General features: G+C 40.8%; 1 protein-coding gene across 2 annotated transcripts in view; it reads left to right on the top strand.

Moving 5' to 3' along the window:
- Positions 1 to 19,990, top strand: part of asz1 (ankyrin repeat, SAM and basic leucine zipper domain containing 1) — a 28,691-nt gene extending 8,701 nt beyond the window's left edge. For both annotated transcript variants that reach the window (XM_067590643.1, XM_067590644.1), the window contains exons 4-13: positions 716 to 827; positions 5,445 to 5,556; positions 5,713 to 5,847; positions 6,182 to 6,300; positions 7,594 to 7,666; positions 8,218 to 8,274; positions 8,909 to 9,021; positions 13,180 to 13,285; positions 13,805 to 13,918; positions 19,573 to 19,990. In XM_067590643.1, the coding sequence (XP_067446744.1) occupies positions 716 to 827; positions 5,445 to 5,556; positions 5,713 to 5,847; positions 6,182 to 6,300; positions 7,594 to 7,666; positions 8,218 to 8,274; positions 8,909 to 9,021; positions 13,180 to 13,285; positions 13,805 to 13,918; positions 19,573 to 19,746 (1,115 nt within the window). In that variant the 3' untranslated portion in view covers positions 19,747 to 19,990. The remainder of the gene's footprint in view (positions 1 to 715; positions 828 to 5,444; positions 5,557 to 5,712; positions 5,848 to 6,181; positions 6,301 to 7,593; positions 7,667 to 8,217; positions 8,275 to 8,908; positions 9,022 to 13,179; positions 13,286 to 13,804; positions 13,919 to 19,572) is intronic.
- Positions 19,991 to 20,071: the final 81 nt, after the last annotated feature.

Raw genomic sequence — 20,071 nt, 5'->3', positions numbered from 1 at the left:
CAGAAAATGAAGCACTCTGTATAGGGATGTCAACGGTTAACTGTTGATCGGTTAACCGTCGAGAGTATTTTTGACTGGTTATGCATGTCGGTCAATAGGTTCATTTGCATACAAACTCCGCTAACGGATAGACAATTACACAACATCAGATCTTTTTGAATGGATAAAGTAGTGTCGGTAAACTAAGGAGGGATTTTCCCAAAGGTTCATAAGAAATCTTCTATTTATTTGAATTCACAACACAACCCGCAATTTGGCTCTGATTGATCAAATGTGAATAGGTACTCGGTAGTACTGTCGTAATTTAGTCGGTACCCTTAAAAGTACCAAGTTTAGTACCAAACCCTAACCTCTGCATTTGATGAACTAGATAAAAAAATGTATCTACTTCTATGCACTCTATTGCCTCTATGCATTGCCTGTTGGCACCTATGACCTGAACTTAGCTTCATGGTCTGCATAGATCCTCGCTTGTGTTGTATTAACTGTCATTTGTACGTCGCTTTGGATAAAATCGTCTGCCAAATGAAATTGTACCATTGTAACTTACTCTCCATTGTGAATGGTAATTCTCTCAGATTGGTACCGGCTTATTGCATTTTATGTAATTTTATCAAATGCACGTTTCAATAAGTAGTGCTAAACTAAATGTTTTCTTTAATAAAATAGAATTTTAAAATTGTTCAAATCTACACTAACGTATTTTCGTCCACAGATCATTGGACCGTGCTCATGGCCAGCTGCACGGCGTCTGCTGGTGAAGACAAAATCGCTCGCTGTGTGGAGCTTCTGCTTTCCAGAAACGCTGATCCAAACGTGGTGGACAGGTGAAGGGGGGGTATTTCAGGTCAAAATGTTTATGGGATTTTCAATACAGTACGCACCGTCACATCCCCATTGATGTAAGCCAAATCAAAACACTTCTAGACTTGACTTGAACAGGGGAGTAAAAAACAGAGGTGCTAGATCGAATTTCCTTTGATGGTTCTTGTTTTGTTTAGCTGCCATGTGGTAGCATTATGCACCACAGCACTCCATACAGTGTGTGTGTGTGTATATTTGTGCGTTTTGTTTGGAATGTCCTGTTATGGCATGTGCATGTACAGACTGGTATCAGACAGACAGACAAACAAACATTGAGTGTAACGGGTGGGCGAGAGGATTTTAGGAGGTTTTTTACAAGCTTGGAGGGAACCCAGCAAGCATGCTTTTGGTCATTTGTAGGTCAGAAGTGTTCAAGGCATCTACTGTAGGTCAGAAGTGGGCTGGTTTTTGTTAAAGTGGGAGCATTTTTGAACATCCGGGTGACACATAAGCATGGTTTCAACTGAATTAACAAGAAAAACTCAAAGAAAAACGAAATACAATTATTTGAATCAAGATATCTACTGTAGATGTCATTCATTCAACCATCAAATCCATGCTGAACCACGACCAACCGGCTATTCATCAGAACTTTTCATCATTTACGGGTATGATTGTAAAAATATGCATTGTCTTTCCTCACTCCATGACAATTTTCTTGAAATTCATCTGATTTCCAAAAGCAGTTTTGGTGCATTTAGCTTTTAAGCCAAAAAAGATTTTTTTCTATCTTGCCTACAAATATGAGTGAAATGTACAGCAACAATGTCCAGCCATCACTCAATGGTGATGAAAAATAGGAGAAATCTAGTGGCTTGATTGTTTAGTTTTCCCTAACCCCCCGCCACTCTATCTCTGCCAGCATGCCGTTACTTACTCGACACACACACACACACCACCTGAAACCCCCTGGTGACACACATGGACATGCTACAGCGTTAGGAAATTGATCGGTTCCTTCCCAGACAAAATATTTGAAAGAAGGTAACAAGACACAGAAGGATGGAGAAGGAGGGGGGGGGAGGTGGTGAGGAGGAGGAGGAGGGGCCAACTGCCCCCAACATCCAGTGCGAAGAAGAATATGAGGTTCATGTGGGTGCAGCGGATAAAACCGCCTCCTCTTCCTCATCGCCTCTTACGTCTGAATATCAAACCAATGATTAACACCAGCTGCGCGTCTCTCAGTTTTAGTGTAAACAAGCATTCTCTGTCATCTCTCAAAGTCCTGCGAGAGCATGATGTGGGGTCCATTGCCTCCATGTGTCCCATTTTTTTGATCTTCACCATACTGATCTGTGTTGATCGTAGGTGCGTTAAGGCTGGAGCGTGCTTTTCTATGTTGCGTATATGTGAATATGAGACATTTGTATGGCTGTTTATTTTACATTTGTGCATTTTTTTTTTGTTTCTATTTTTGTTTGTTTACTGCTCTAAACATTCCTCCTAACAGGAATTGGATCAACTAATCGGCTTACTTGATGCACAGGTTTCCCCAATGCATTGTTTGAGGTTTGGGGGTAGGGGGGGTGCACGTCCACTCCTATGTAAGCCCCTATGATTACACATAACACCCTTCTCTCCTCCAGTCAGGCCTGCAGAGACATTTGCAGAAGCATAATTCCAGTTTAGACTTTGATATCCTTCTGCTTTGGACTCATAAAAGTTGGTCAAAAGGCCCCAAACATTTGGTAATGATTGTGTCAATACTCATCGTCTCCAACCAAAAAAAAAGTAATTGAAAGACTCAGAACGAGTCAGAACCTGTATAGATATGGGGTCCCTTAAGGCCTGACTGGAGACTTGAAAGCAAAAAAACTTTCAAATCTCAAGTCTTGAAAGAGCCAAATCCTGAACACGTCAAAAATATAAAATAAATAACAGAGAAAGGCTTTGTGTTGCCGCACATCTGCCAACGCTGAGTCATTTGAATTCTCAGGATTCAGACAATCGTAAAGACATGCATCTTGACTCGCAATTCGCACTCGACTTAAAGTTCTAGTAGATTGTTTTGGCCGCAGCATGTGTAGAATAATCATTAGGTATGATCAGGTAACAGTTGTGTAGGTCATTTATTGATTGGACAGTGGCTGTTGTGCAAGTCGCACAAGATAAAAATGTGATTCTCACCGACATGAAACCAGCCAATAACATGTTGTCTGTGCATACTTTTCCCATGATTACTATTTCAAGTCAAAAGTTTGGACACTTGAATGAGAAAGTGCGTCCAGACTTTTGACTGGTATTGTAATCATTGTGAATTTTTTTTAGGATTCATTTTGTGGAAGTGATTAAGTGAGGTATTTGTAGAAGTCATTCTTCATGCTGTCATGACAGCAGGAGCCTTGTTTACTCTGAATTGTCTGTATATCGATCAGATGTCTGTTTGGGAACTGGCCAAAACTCACAGTCTGAAGGACACGCACGCATAAAATACACCGAAATAGACTGTGAGTGACCTCGTTACTTGTCTCCCAGGCAAAACCATCCTTGGGAAAAAAAAAAACAACAGCACGGGACATGAAAGCTGAAATGATTGATGCTATCTATCCCGTCCTCTTGGGTCAAAGGGGAAGTGACTGGGTGTAGAGGAATGTAAATGCGTGATTGTCATACTCATCATAGTTATTCAGGGAACCGGCTCATTTATTTGAATTCACATGAAACATTAGCTTTTGGTTTATTTTAGTTTATTCAAGTAAGATATAGCTGCCTGGATGATGTTCACAACCCACTGAGGTTCACACAGTTTCACACCTATTTAACAAATATCACCTCTGTCCCGGACACCTTTAGTTAAACATAATATGTTGGTGCAAAAGTCAACACCTCTGTTGCAACACATTTGTACATCTCAATTCAGAGTGACAAAGCAAAAAAGGTTCTACTCTACATGGCATCTATGTTTAGGAGCTATGACAATATATTCTGATTTGTCAGTCAAACACTGAGGTAGCTATTCCTGTAATGTCTCTGGTGGGATTTTGCATCAGTATAATTACCTAATTTGTTATATTATAGATTAAATTCCCCCGACATTCCCTTTTTGGTTTTCTTAAGTGCTTTCCAATTGAATTTCTAGGAAGCGTACTATATCATGATGTCAGTGTTGCAGTATAATATTACAAATACTCTGACTGAAGATTTTATATGTAAGATATGCTTTGGAGCATATTTCAACTAAAAATATAGAGGGGAAAACTTGCATAGTTTATCTTTAAGGTTTATTTCTATAGCTATTTTCAAAATAAAAATAAAAGCGTTTACAACCAACTCTGAATGTAATTATGAAAAAGATCTTGATTTGTCTGCTTCTCATTCTCTTTTTTAATTTTGATTTTCAAATTAAAACCCTTGCTTAAGAATAACACTATATTATTGTGTTAAAGAAGCAGTCATTGATTATTTTACTATATATAGATTTGAATTATATTAACTTCATATACATCATTTAAAGGGTTTAAATCTTGAGAAATCTGCATTTTATTCTAAAAGTTTAGGGAAGTCCTTTGTTTATACAAAATATGAATGTAAACAAAGATTTTACTGCAACAGAAACACAACTTAGATTTAGTGGCTTTCAAATGTTTGTCCATGTATTAAAAGCCAATGTATTATAAGAGCTGTCAATCAATTTGAGAGTGGTAATGCATTCCCATCAGTGTTTTTTTTTGTTGGGTTACCTATTTGTTTACATTTGGATTACAGACTGTGCCTTTAAATGCCTGCTGTGTGTCGCTCTCAAACAGATATACACATCAGGTAAAGTGATGAATCGCTCCTGGACTTTCCCAACCCCCTCTGGATTGACGTATTTTTCTCACCCGCTGTGTTTGAGTCAGAATTAATAAGATACAGAAGTACTGTAGCGCAGGTTATTTATATACAGCTCTTGTTCAAATAGAAGCAAACATGTAGTTGCAACAGAGGATTAGCAAGAAAGGTCATAGTTGTTAAAACCGGGTCATTCATTTAACAATCGTTGGCTTTCGAAGGACACATTGAACAACTGTGTTTTGTTTGTGATCTGTTATCACTACAGTAGATAAGCCTACACTTTATTATTGTGCTCAAAGACTGAATGAGTGTTCAACAGTGGAAAGATTTTAAGTGAAGTATCCTTTTAAGAGGGAAATCCATAGATCCATATATGTGAGTACATTAAGTTTCAGCCATAATGAAGTCTTGGCTGCAAGTCAGTTGGGACTCTTTCATGTGGATAGTAGAAACACAGTTGAAACAGTGAATGTGCTGAATCAGTGTACTTGTAAAGTCTATCATCAGGTGTCTGCTGCCCCCTGGTGGTTTTTATGTGGTTTTTCATCGACCCCTCCGCTGTCCTCACCTCTTAACTTTACAGTCACCATGAAGAAGTCCTCTTCTTTTTTTAACTCTGATTTCCTGTGGTCTACTTTCATCACCCCCCCGCCCCCTCCCAGTGTCTGTACTATTTCCACTTCTCATTCCTCTCCCTATTTTTCCTGCTCAATATCCTCTCCTGCATTCCTATAATTACTTCTCCTTTGTTTCTCTTTTCTGTCCTCATCTCCTGTTTGCTGTTCTTGTCTGTTGTCCCTTCTCAGGTCTCAAATGACCTGCTTGATGCTGGCAGCCAGGAACGGCTACAGTAAGGTCATCAACCTTCTGGCGTCCCACGGCACAGACGTCAACGTCCAGGATGGCAATGGACACACGGTGTGTCACAGTTTTTTTTTTTTGTTTATAGCAGGTTCCTTCAGTGGGAATCTGCAGATAGTCCTGTAGCTGATATTTGTTGGGTATATTTCATTTAGATAACCTTTTATATGTTTTACTTTTTGTATAATAATCAGTATTAATATTTTCTGCCAGGCTTTGGCTATTGCAGTGCAGTATGGCAGAGAGGAGGCAGTGCTGAAGCTCCTCCAGCTGGGAGCAGACAAAACAATAAAGACGAAGGCTGGCAAGAGCCCAGCTGACCTGGCTTCCATATTCAAAATGACACAGGTACCTGATGTAGTTTTTTTATGCATTTAGATAACACATATCTGCAATTAGTATTAGTATTTTTACTGTCCTTTTGGTAATCTAGAGTAAAGGTTTATTTAATATCAGTCTAGTCATTACAGAAAATAAAAGAAATGAACAGCATTAAACATGTCTTTAGAATATGTACTTAGTCTTATTTGAATTTAAAGTATCATTTGGTCATTCAAAGTAGTTTTTACGTTACATGAATCTTACAGCTCTGTGACATTAATTACATACATCCTTGTGTTGTGCTGTTCAGGGAAAAAAACATTTTACATAGTATTGACACTGACACTGTGTCTGTCTGTAGATATCCAGGATCCTGGCCTCTTCATCCCACGTCTCTAACGTCCAGGCTTTCAGCTCCATGGAGGAGACTCTTCCGAAGTTATTAAAGACTAACTCTGAACCTCCACCTTCCAAGGAAAGGTAAAACAGCCCCAGGGCTTGGGCAGGTTTGACAAAATCTATTCAGATCTAATCAGATTTTTTTGGGAACATGAGTTATGTGTTTGCACATGTAATGTGCTAGATAGAGTACTCCAATAGAAGTCAGGGTTTTAGGGTTCTGATCAGATGAAGATCAGCTGAAGTGGGCAGGGGCATCTTCAACTTAACTTAAAATAATAAAAATATGATGCGAAACAATTTATTGACAATCTACAAATTAGGATAGGAGTGAATATTTGACGCTTGTATTGTGGAGGATTAAGAATATTGTTTCCAGAGTCCAGGCAGCTAGAAAACATAGTGTGTTCATGTTTAAACTGCTGAGGTCACTTAGTGGGTAAAGAAATGACAGAGTTGCTGCATGTGAAGGTGTCAAAAACATGTCTGCACCAAAGCAGACAAGCTTAAATAATGCTACAATCTTGTATACAGGAGCAGCATTATAGTAAAGATTATACTGAGAGTTTTACAACAATCTAGTCCTCTGTTGCCTCAGCTGAAGACCAGCCAATGCAGCTTGTGTGCTTGTCGCCCCCTGTTGGGTTTTCTGTGAACTGCACAGCAGGTGTTGTTGAATCATTGTTCGACCAGACATAAACAATAATAAACCTCTTGCATGATTGTTTTGTCCATTCAGGCACAGCTGGGCAAGTATGATCAGCCAAAAACATTGTATTGTAGCAAGTCTGACATCAGGAATTACAGCCTGTCAGCCTGTAAACATTTTAGCTGTCTTTCTCTCATGTCAGCTACAAAGACATTAAAACCCCAGTTAAGCATTTCACATATTTTGTATGTGCGAGAAGAGAGGCTCATTCATAAAGTTTGTCATGTCAACAGTCAAACTGACGCTCTGTGTAGACTGCGGTTACTCTGATGTGTCTGAACTCAATGACATTTTAGCTGCACTCACTTAATCCCTAAAGGAGAAATAGATGTCTTTCCTTTTGCCAAACCACTTCTACAAACAGGTCAAAGGTTGAATTCAGGAACACTGGAGCTGAAAGAGATGTAGTTCATTGCTCAAGGACACTTCAGTAGGGTAGATCTTCACTGCTGTGAGGCTTTAAACCAGGCCTTGCACTTGAGGATGGTACCCCTTCTTTTTATGCTGCTGTTCAGCTTTTGAACAACATGATGCACTATACAGAAAGTCTAAATTCATACACGGTTTTAGTGTGATTACAATCCCAGCTGGTTCATACTTGAGTTGATACTGTAAAATAAGTCCATAGTTTTACGTCTTCGAGGTGAACTCTCTGCCCTCCTCAGTGTAACTAAGCTGGATGACCTCGAGCTCCTCCTACACGGCCTCGATCTTGGCTACCTCGCTGACATCATGAGTGTAAGTATGCGTGTTGGAATAGGATTTCAGTGTTTTTTTTTTCTCAAATATGTATATTTTTGCATGCACAGTGCCAGTTTCTAATGGAAGATTCTTGTTCTCTTATCTCACTGATGGCAAGATAGTGAGAAGAGATAACGTGCTGTTACACACAATACAATACAGTAATAGATCTATGGGTGACATATAATGATCTCAAATGTGTTGAGCGCAGCTGCATTATTGGAAGAATGACATTTTCATGCTTGGCAGCATGTCATGATGTGCAGTTTACATATTTTACTTGATACTTCATAATGGATCTAGTGTGCTGGATTGACTTGGCCCGAATTAAACCAAGGGTCAGCTCAAGTTTTAGACCCTATCTGATATATGAAGACTGGGTTTGACAGGTGCAGGTAGATTGGTTTCACTGTATGGCAAAGCCTCATGCAGGTACATCTGTTTCAGGCAGTGGGGTCAGGAGCAGCTTGTAGAAGTTTTGATTCGGTAAATGCTGAGTGATGTTTTTCGCTTTCTGACCTGGTTTTTCCACATACACACATGCACAGGAAAATGACATCACCTGGAACTACCTGTTGACCATGGAGAAGGAGGACCTGGAGAAGGTAGAAGATTGACTGTAACATCTGTGTGTCTGTCAGCTCTTTCGCACACTGTCAGCCTTCAGGGTGACCCAGAAAGAGACGAGGGTAGCTGCTGTTGTCATAGCTTTTTAAGGCCACGGTTTCAGTAGAGAGATATTGTGATAGATTAAACTGATAAAGTACTCTGATAAGCATCTCTCTTTGTTGGAAGGGTATTCCAGGATCATTCTTAGGATTGAGTGTATTTCTGTTAACCTTGATAGACCGCCAATGTGTGATAAGAGGCAAATTGATGTTAATAAAGTGTAATGTATTTATAACACCTGGTCCACATTTGGGTCATTATTACAAAGACTTGTTGCATTTATAGTAAATGACAACTTCAGGTTAAATTCCAGACACTAAATATATTTTATGCGGACTTACGTGCACACTTGTATAAAATGACATCTAGAATTTTCCATTTGATATAATAGTGCAGTGATGAAAAATGTATTACCTTAAACTCAATGAAAGCATCAGATAATCTTTTGAGAAAGCATCTTAATATATCTGTACACATAATCATGCAGTTTGCTCATTTTTTTTGAAAATATAAGAAGAAGGGAAGAGATTTGGGTCAACAAAAAGGTAACAGCTTTTTTCTATCTGTCAGACTGGTATCACAGATCCAGTGGACCAACAGAAGGTTCTGAGTGCTGTGCAGCAGATGCACCTGGACAAAGTGGACCTGGACACAATCAGCCAACTGGGAGCAGCAGACATTGGGTAGGGGTTACACAAATCTTAATGCCAAGGCCGGTGGCAAGTAACATCTGTGTAGTCAGCGGAAGGGGATCCCAAATTACGTACTACGAACAGAATTCAAGGAAAACAGTGAGTCACGGTGTCAGTATGCTTCAGATGAAGTGCTTGATTGATCGTCGAAGTGTGTCATTATACCCCCCACACACACACACACAACATCTCAAGTGTTGGAATTGGAAGGGCTGCATCCAAGAAGTTTTGTAACTATCCGAAACCAATAATTTGACAACTACACCCACTTTATACATTGATTTACCAGTATGGTATGGTGAGAAAGTCGGCAGAATTTGAACCTCTTCCTCAAGCTCTCTTATTTCATTCCTCACGCAACTACTACCGTTACTTTGCATGTGTATAAACCTAATGCAACACAATTAATGCCTTTGAGGAGAAACAATCCAAAACTGCATGCTATTAACCCTATTTGTACAATTATTGGGTCTGTGGTCTCCCTCTGTAACGGTAGGCTTTTAATCATTCAGACGTGGTTAGATGACGTACAAAGTACAAATCATTCCATGCACTTCAACTTTCCTATCAACACTACTGTCCAAACATAAGAAATATAATGGTAGATGGAGGTGTCTGTGGAAAAAAACTTCCTTATCCTCACAGTATTTGAAAATCTTCGTTTGTTTCACTTTACAAAGAATGTCTGACAAACTGTCAGTCGCCAAAAAAGTATTCCACAACACAAAGCCAGACACAAAGTTGACTGTAGTAGCAGAAATTTAAACACTTGTCAGCCACACACCTTAAACCCTCCCCCACATCCAGCCCTCCTCCATCTCCCCGTAATGCTCCGTCTGTCCTCCCCCACTGGAAGTCGTCCATCAGCCCTATGAGCATCTCACTGTCCTAGCTCCTTATCCCCATCCCCCCCCCCACCCCCATAGCAGAGCCTTGAGCCAGGCCCTAATGGTTTAAGCGGAGCTGTAATGATTTGTAAGGTGAGAGGCGATGGGAGGTTGCAATGAGCAAAAGAGAGCCAGCGGCAGGGGCCAAACAGAGCCATCGCACCGCACCCCATCACTTCATGAATCCTCAAGCAGGACTAGGCTTGCTAGTTACACCCACCCTCGCCTGCTAGATGAGAGACAGTCCAATAGAGAGAGGGGAAGGTTAAGGAGAGGGATGGGAGAGCTCCTGAAGAGCTCCTTCAGAATCCCCATTTCACTCTCAAAAAAGGGAAATTATTAGAAAATTAGTCTAAAAATGTGTTCTTGTCATGTCGGGGACCAGAGAAAAAATAGACCTGAAGTAATAAAGTGTAACCTTACTTGTGCTGATGGACATGTTGCTGTATTAAATCCTTGGTTGTCTTTAATGTACTGAAACACTATGCTGTGCGGAAACTGAATTAGAACATTTATGACATTTGCTCATCTGTCAGCTAACGAACGAACAAGCAACTAATAGTTGGGACTGTACCTGTGGAGCCCGATCGGACCCAAGAACTAAAATAGGGCCGCTGCATTTTTCCAGAATCCCAGGGCAGGTTGGGGTGGTTGAGGGCATCCAGATCAAGCGGGCCATGTCCAAAGCCGTCATTGCAGACAGCTTTTTGGAATTCTGAATGTCAGTGGTGTCTTTCAGGATGGAAACCCAAGAGACCACTGGTGAAGCTAAAGGTAAAGACTGAGCCTTTGGATGAGTTTGGGGAGGTCATGCAGAACTACTCGATGCTTTGTCTCAAAGACATTCTGGTAAATGTTCAGACAACAGAGGAAGGCGAGACAGGGAAGGCTGTGTGGGAGGAGAACTGCTGACCTTGACTGGCGATATTATGGACAGTGGATGGTGCACTTGGAGGAGCTCCTGGTCCTCTGTGAGGCAGTTAAAAGACCCAGAGGAAGTTTTGTCCAACTCTCTGGTGGAGGTCAAGAAGTTGGTAAAAAAAAAAAAAAAAAGAATCTTTGTAGGGATAAAGCATGTCAGACATAATAAAAAGGCTGGATGTTGTTGGATAGTCTTTGTGCGCCTCTCCAATGTCTTGTGGAGAATACTGCCCATTGACGAGGGAACTGGAGGACAGGCTCCAATTATCAGGGTATCACACTGCTCAGCCTCCACCGTAAGGCTTGTGCTGGAAAGGAACCTCAACGTGAACAGAATCCACATTGCTCCTCCTGGATCAGCTCCTCACTCTCACAAGGACTCAGGATGGGTTATGGAAGTTTGTTACCCCGGTCTGTATGTGCTCTGTACAGGGTCAGAGGGTAGGGTAGGGTCTATAACTGTGGTACTGTGTGGGTTGTATAACCAGTGAGAAATGTTTGCATTCTCACTAATAGGTTTTCAGTAATAGGTAACAGGTTATCTATTGTCTCACTATGGGAAATTTTTATTGCAGCCAGAGTTCACATGAAGACAGAATACAGAAGGACAACATCAACAACACATCAACACAATAAATCATAAAACTTGTACAGGGAAATGGAAATTCATACCAAGTACAAATGTGCAAGTGTGTGTTTTTAGTGAAGGGGAGGTATTGCATTATCGCAGAATAATGTAATAATCTCCAGGCACGGATGACAGTCTGCTCTGTTTCTATAATGGCTTCATTGGACTGCACCTGTAAGGCCACAGAGGTTTTCTGGGTATATCCAACTGCACAGAAAAGAACATGCTGGAGCATTATACATCTTGCCTTGTTAGGGAACGTCTTGGGACCCCCCCCCCCCCTCCCCCTCCTGGATCATGAATGGATGTTTCTCTTGATAGTTAAGAGGAACAAACAATGCATTCAAAGTGGGATTTTGAGCTAATAACAGTTCAATAGTATTGGAAAAGTTGTCAACAGTTGAATCAGTATCACTAGGTAGCAGGAAAAATATGTCTTGGTGTTGGTTAGCTACCAGTTTGGCAGGCAATCAGCTGTCATTTTGGTGTCTTGTGTTTAAACAGGTCTTTCTGCTAGGAACTTGTGGCTCAGTGCTATCTCCAAAGGAAGTTGAAGAAGTGATGTGACTGAAATATTGCAGGTCTGAATCCTTCAACTCTTGGTAAAATGCAGTGAAAGCAAATATGAATCACTCTCCTCTATGCAATTAGCATTGAGCAAAGCACTTCTCAAAGTCAAGCAGGGTATTGCTGGAAAAAGGGCAGGTTTGTCCAATTGACTTTCCGGGGATAAATTAAGTTTAAAAAAGAGTGGCACACACACACCTTCCACCAACATTCCCATTTAACATAACATCGTTGTTTCCATCTACAATCCCTTCAACAATCTTCCCATCGGGGGCCTATCATCACTCTCGGCTCCCTAGATAAACTAACAGCAGGGAGAAGGGAGGTGAGGGTGCAGCACAGGCTGACTGACACTGTTTACTCGCCCCTCTGACAGAGTGTGAGGAGGGCTGGCTGCTCAGTCCCCTCACCAAGGGAAATGTACCATTAAGATAAGAGCTATCAATATCCCACAGGACCAGGGGATGGGAAGAGGGGAACGGAGAGGTTGATGAATATAAATAACTTATCATTTAAGGTGGATGTTTTCAGGGAGGGATGACAGCATGGGTTAGCATGGGGAGGAGGTGGGAGAAGGCTTGGCCACCTGCTCTGTTTTCGGTGAGGTGATCTTCAAGGAAATGTACGGAGAATGTTAACACAAAGTTTGGTCCAAACTATCAATCTGTCTACTCTGTCATTGCTGGGCATCTTCACTAGTCTTGCCTTGTTTTTATGATGTGGCCATCTCCTTTGGCCTCTCTTCTTAAAAAGTTAAACCCAACTGATCTTAGTTTTTAGGTTGTATGTCTACAGAAACTTGTATGACTTGACAGATGAGCAATGCATCATGTTCGTGTGGCCTTTCTCAGTTTTGCAATTTGTACAGCTAACTTAGATTGGACATTTGAAATTTAATTTAACTGTCACTGCTTGAGTTTTGCAGAGCTCAAGGTGACATCTTTTAATTGCTTGTTTTGTCGAACCAACAGTCCAAAACCCAAAGCAACAAATCCTCAAGTTTAAGAAGCTGGAATGTTAATCAAACATTTAAGGCATTTATGGAGGAACAAATGCTTGCGTATCAAAATTGTTGTGGATTGAATTTCTGTTGATTCTCATAGATTTTTTTTTTTTTTTACTCCATAACTTGTTTGCATTTTGCAGGAGTGAGGAGTTGCAGAACTTCCTGATTAGTGTGATGCAGCAGTGCTGTTACCTAACAGAAACCATTCAAGATGTCATCAGCCGTTTTCCCCGCCAAGCTTCTCAGGTATATGTTGTCTAGGGGTTGCCAGTTAGGTTTTGACACATTAGCCGCCAGTTCATGCTAGCTTGTTTACATTTTGGCAACAGAAGCACTAGTGGTGCAATTCCTTGGCCACATGCATGAAACAATATACAAATCATCATATTCTATCCAGCCATCCATTTTCCGCCGCTTATCCGGGACCAGGTCATAGTGGCATCAGACTGTCCTCCAGCTCATATTGAATGATGGAAATCATGGAGCTTATAATAAAGGCATGTTGATGTTATGTAGATACACCGTTTCAGATGGAGCAACATGCAAAGTAGGGTTGATTCTTAGAGCAGGTAATCCACTAAACTGCAAAAAAGTAATGATAACTAATGATAGTCTAAAATAAACCACATTCAAATATATTTCATTTGCAATTTTAAGGCTGTGTCCCTTCCTGTCACATGACTGGGATGAGACCAGGTGCCTTTATGTTCTCTTAACCTCTGTCCTTCTTCTTCTTCTTCTTGGTCTCTTTGGTCCTCCATGTAGCTGGTCTTCTCACTAGACCCAAAGAAAGAAGCCCAGGCTGTCTGCAACCAGCTGGTGGTTCAGACTAAAGACCTGCAGAAGGAAGTCAACTGCCTGCGCAGTCTGCTATGCCAGGTCAACACACACACACACACACACACACACATACATTGCTGAGCTTGTACTTCCTCCACTACGGATCACAAATTTGACCTGTGATGCAAACTGAGCTCCTTCGCTTTTGGTTACTGTTTCTCAAATGTTGATGTTAAACTGAGCTTACAGTAACGTTACCTTGTCTAAAATTAGCTAACTTTGGCTTTTTCTGGGCCAATGACCGCAGCGAGCCATTGAAAGCGGTGTGTCGTGAAAGTTCAACCATATTCATTCTCTATGCGACAAGGCAGGCGCCAAATGCCGTACACAGGTGGCATGTTGATGCACATTAACACTCAAGAAAAGCAGCAGTTTCATCAAATTCATTCCCTAGATCGACCCTAGATATATTTTAACTACTCTGCCAAGACTATTTCCGCTGCTACTGGCATCATTAAATGATGCAACGCTACATGATGCGGTCATTTCTCTGCCAGCCATCCTCAAGTGAAGAAGGAAGGAGACCCATCAAGTGGTGACAACAAGCACTTGAAATCTTGTTACAGGCCAAAAGTGATAAAAAATGTTTAGGGCTGCAACTATCTTTGGTTTTATTATCTTATCACATACATTAAGAATTTTGTTGTAGGTTAATGTGTTGATTATTTGTTTACTATATAAAATGTTATAATAGATTATTGTAAAAAAAAATCCCTTCAAAATTTGCCAGAGTTTAAGACGATGTCTTCAAATACTTGTTTTGTCAGTCAGTCAGTGTTGAGTCAGAAAATCAGAAAATGTTGAGCATTTTCACTGAATAAATAACTGAAAGCACTAATTGATCATCAAAATCGGGGACTATATCTGCCTTAAATGCTAAGGAAAAATATTTTAGAGCTGAAGAATAAAAAGAAATATTAATAATGAGTAACAGTATAAGAAATTTAACAGTAAATGGAAATGAAATATCAGTAATAACTAAATAAATATTCAAATGAAGTAGGTTTGAAATAAGGTAAAATGTGAATATACATAAAAATGCTGCTTTAAAACATTAATCTACCATGATTTATATTTGCATCTGTCAACATTAGTACTAATATATCAGTGATGAGCTGATATCAGCTGATTGTTTCTGCCGAAACACATCAATATTTCATGCAAGTCAGTCTAAATTCCTTTCTTACGTTGCTGGCTGTTATTCTGAGAGCTTTCCTCTTACTACAAAAGCAACATGAACAGAACATAGTGTGTGTGTGTGTTTTCGGTGTAAGTGCATATGAATTTTGACGAGCTCCAACAGGTATGTGCGAGGGTGCTTGCATGTGTGCACCTGACTCTTGTGTGTGTGTGTGTGTGTGTATATGTGTGTGTGGTTGCATTTGTATTCCAAGAGGAGAGAGTCTTTCCTGACAGGGCAGAATCCTCACAGCCCATAAGTCAGCACCGCTGTGACATGGACCTGTCAGCACACAGACGATGAGGCGGAGGGATGAGGGGGGATGAGGGGGCTGAGGGGGGAAGGAGGAGGGTGGGGGCAGAAGAAAGCGTGGAGAGGACGCAGGTTGGCAGGGTGAGGGAGTTTAAGAAGGGAGAAAGGGCTGATGGGTAGAGGCGGGAGTACGGGGTAAGAAAAGGGGGTGGGCGAGCAGCGGATAGAGGTGGAGTGTGGTGATGGTGTAGGTATGTGTGTGTGTGTATGCCGATAACGTCCGTGGGGGGGGGTCCTCAGCTGTGTCAAACAGGAATCCGACGGCCAACGGAGCCCATTTGGACCCACTGGCTCTGAGCCCAAGGAGGAGGGTCCTCACACACACACACACAGCCTTATCCATGGAAGCTTGTCTTTTGAAACACACAAACTATGTCACTGTATCTGCTGGAACTCTCACTGTACATGCTATCCAACACACTTTACTGGATTATAGCCCTGCTTTGAAAACAAACTTTCCATTTATTTTCTTGTAACATCTAAACTAGAGCCAGGAATCATCATCAGAAAGATGCTCGTCGCTGCCATCTAGTGTTGAGTTTAAAACTATGTGATTCCCAGTGAGGTTGGAGGAATATGAGAACTGATAAGAAAGTCGCAGCGTGATATTTAAAAGGCTGTTAAGTTGTCTGACTTTTATCACCTTCTGTCAATGTAAGGAACTAACCCTCCAGCACAGCTTATAGTGGTCATAAATTTTATATTTTCACAGTTGTGATGAGTGTACAAGCTAGAGTTTTAACACAAATGTGTTATTAGGAAATGTGCTGGCATTTTCAAAGTGCTCAGATGAAGGGCGAACATGATTTGTTTCAAATTATGTAGTTTAAAGTTCCAGCTGTCCATAGTTTTATATTAATAATGGTTCAAATGACAATTTGCAATGTGAACGTGGTCCCTGGTAGTGATGACCCCCACAGGGCATTATCATCAACTGTGCACCTTTACATTATATGGTTCAGTTTCCAGCAGCAGTGGGCACCTGTTTTCAGATAAATGAGCTCTGATAAACCTGCAGTGCGCTACCTGTCAAGCACCAAACTGGAAAGTTAGTGACTTGTTGGTGCAGAAAATGGAACATGTAGCATTTAAAGAGCCATATATTTATCTCAGGAGTTAATGTGGTTGGAAAAAGGTCTCCAAATTAATGCTAATGTTATGTATGTCCAATGTATGTGATATTCAGCTTGTTGTGACTCTTTCTGCACCAAAGAAGCCAAAAACAATCCATTAATGCAACTTTAAAAACACCACTTTGTAACATTAAGTGCTGTGGCAGCGGTAGAGGTAAGAGTCAATCAACCAAATAAAAATTTCATGTGATGACTTGGCTGATGAAGTTTAAAAACCCCTGATCTGCTTCCTGGAATGTGAACGTAAAGCACCCCGGCCTCCAGTTGAATGTTTGACTGCGACTGTTCTGCGGGGTTTGTAAACTCACTGGTTTTCCCTCATGCAGGACTCTTGACTCTCTGCGTCATTTAATGCAACAGTGCATCCTGTAATTCCCCTGAGCGCACATGAACCACCAGAGCTGTTTGCAGCTGAACACCTGATAATACAGTTTATTTATTCACGTCATCGGCTTGAAAAGAAGTTGCAATGCCAGTGGCTCAGTCGTAGCAGCACCTTTATATTGTTGAGCTGTTTAAAATGTGAGTAGTTCAATATATTCCAAAATAGAGCACAGGATGGAAAATGCATCTTGGATGCAAGACATTTCAGCCCCTAGTGAAGCAATCATTGAGTCAAAGGTATTGATCAATTCTCTGAGATATTTGTATCATACGAGACGCTAAAATTTTACTGTTCGACTTCACTTTTTGTTGTCTTGCACACTGTCAGCTGATCAGAATCTCCTTACTATTTAATCACCAATTACATGCACGTTATATTCTTCTCTACTCGTTTCTAAAAGCTCTCATATGTAACATTTTTATATGATTATAGCAAGAAAAAGTCTTTTTTATTCTACCACCAGGTGGCACCAAAATGGGAGATTTTGCTGTCACTGCCTGACTCCTACCTGATAACCTGGTTTTAACAGATGCCAAGAAAGGAAAACATATTACCCCTGTTTAAGCCTCTTTAGTGTAGCGTCCAAATGAATTCAGGAGCTATTTTGCAGAGAGTTAGATGAGAAGATTAATACCATTCTTTGTACACTAAATACAAAGCTACAGCCAGAAGCCGATTAGCTTAGAATAAAGACTGGAAGCAGGGGGGGAAATGGCTAGCTAAATTTAAAGAGTCAGGTAACTTTATGAAGACAGGATTCCAGGAAAGTCATTGCACTCAGCCAAGAAATAGTCCAGCATATGACTCCCTTCAGGTGTGTACAGATGAAACAAACAAGATAAAATGTGTTAATATAGATTTAGAGTTGCTGATAGTCATATTTAAAGAAATGTGAAAATTTAAAGAAAAAACCAGTACAGATCTGAATGTTTGACCCCTACATTTAGGGGATCTGGTGGCTCTGTCATGCTTTGGGGGCATTTTGCTGGCATGGTTTGGGTCCAGTCATCCCTTTAGAGGGAAGGGTCACTACAAATCAATACAAAGTTGTTCTGAGTGATCACCTTTATCCTAAGATGAAACATTTCTATCCTGATGGGAGTGGTGTCTTCCAGGATGACAATGCCCCAATTCATAGGGCTCGAGGGGTCACTGAATAGTTTGAGTATGAAAATGATGTGAATCATATCCTATGACTTTGGTGGTCACCAGATCTCAACCCAATTCAACACCTATGGGAGATTTTGGACTGACGTGTTAGACATCGCTCTCAACCACCATCATCAAAGCACCAGATGAGAGAATACCCTTTGGAGGAACAGTGTTCAGAGACTTGTAGAATCAATGTCAAGGCACATGGACGCTGTTCTGGCGGCCCAACACCTTACTAAGACAATTTGTGTTGGTTCTTCCTTTGATTTGTCACTCTTCTGTGTTTCTATTTGTTACTTTCATCTTCCAGTCATTATGCTAAGCTAAGTTAATCTCCTGCTGGCTCCAGTTTCATAACATAATGAACAGATATTATAGTGGTATCAATCTTCTTATGTAGCCTTCGGCCAAAAGATGTCAAACTAAGATTTTACTATTCACATAAGAAAAGGTTAATGGAATATTCCACTGACAGTCTACCTCTTGAGTATCAGATGCTGACTCCTGTAGGCTTGGAAGGTGTTTGAAAGTTTGTATGTTGCTTCTTTTGTGGACTGCCTGAATACACAACAATTAAAATGAAGACCCAGATGCACAGTAAAAAAGCAACAAATCTATCCAAAAAAAACCTTCATATAAACTTCTCCAAGCACTCAAGCCTCATAATTTCTTTAGTTTATTTATTTGGTCAGTATGTCCCAAACAGTTACTGCTTTGCCAGCAAATAGCTAAATACACTACTTCCTGTGCAGTATATTTAGCTTTAGCTTCCGAGCAATGAGGACTAGAAGGTGCAACATGAAGTAATATATTTAGATATCTTTTCAAGGAAACTGTTGTTTGTTGTTCGATTCAAAAATAAATATGTATAAAGATAGTAGATATCACCCAGGTTTCTTTGATATTGAGGTCCTGTGGGAATAATGCCTTCCCGACACTTATTAGAAGTTTTTCCTTGTTAGTGATTAGAGAATTCAGGAAGTTGTAGCAACTGGGTTCACTGCCAAACCGCAAGTTCCCAAGTCGTATTTACCAGAAGAGAGCTGAAACATTTTGTATCTGCGAACTTTCCCATATGACAGGGATTGAGTGTGACACTGTGTCACTCTCTGACTCGAGAGTTCACGAACAGCATTATTCCTCCGTGACTTGACCATGACCAAGACCCGTCTCTGGACTTGGCTGATGAATCTGTGAGGATTTGGCACAGGAAGTTTTGGGTGACTCAGGTTTGCGAGTCATGCTGTGGTGGTATGATGGGACCAGACATGCCCTCACCCTCAAAATAAGCGGGTCTCTGTTTGATTCCCGCCCACGAGTAACTGAGCCGATATTTCCCATCCAGTGAAGCTTTAACTGGCCTGGAACTGTGTGGCCAGTAAATTGCCATAATCCAGACTGGATTAAGTTAAAATGACCTGCAACCCTTCTACTTCCTGCATGAGGTCACAATAATCCAACCACAGGGTTTGGCGTGTGTTGTCATGCTCATGCGTGTTTCCCACGTGAACCTCTCCTTCTCCTCCCTCAGATGGATGCGGCCACAGATTGCTGTCAACTCCCTCAACCCAGTCCCCATGGCAACTGGAGGATGCGGTCCTTAACGAGAGTTGCACTGAGCACGCTCGGAGCCACCGTCCTCTTCCTCCTCTACAAAGCTGCCAGTGGCAAGGTTTACCTGCAGATGTGCAGGAATGTCTGCTAATCACAGGACAGATGTGTCTCTCAGTTAGCCGCTCATAATGTTTTTGGTCACGTAGGTGATTAGTTTGATTATTAAAAAGATTAATATGTTTTAGGACAGTGTTTGATAAGACAGGTCACTTTTATTTCTGCTGCCGTTTTGAGTACAACTTTGCTGACTTGTCTTTGAGTTTAGTTCTTTATTCTTTTAAGTTATTTTATATTTTAAGAGTTTAATTGAAAATTAAAGTTTCTTTTGAGAAGCATTTTTCTTGTACACTCAAACAAAGATTGAAATCCAGAAGTTTTTGTAGTTTTCATCGCCTGCGAAAAATTTTTTAATTCAG

This window comes from Thunnus thynnus, chromosome 5, assembly GCF_963924715.1.
Source record: "Thunnus thynnus chromosome 5, fThuThy2.1, whole genome shotgun sequence".
In the NCBI taxonomy this organism is placed as follows: Eukaryota; Metazoa; Chordata; class Actinopteri; order Scombriformes; family Scombridae; genus Thunnus; species Thunnus thynnus.
The sequence above is the reverse complement of the archived record's forward strand: the minus strand, read 5'-3'. Positions and strand labels throughout refer to the sequence as shown.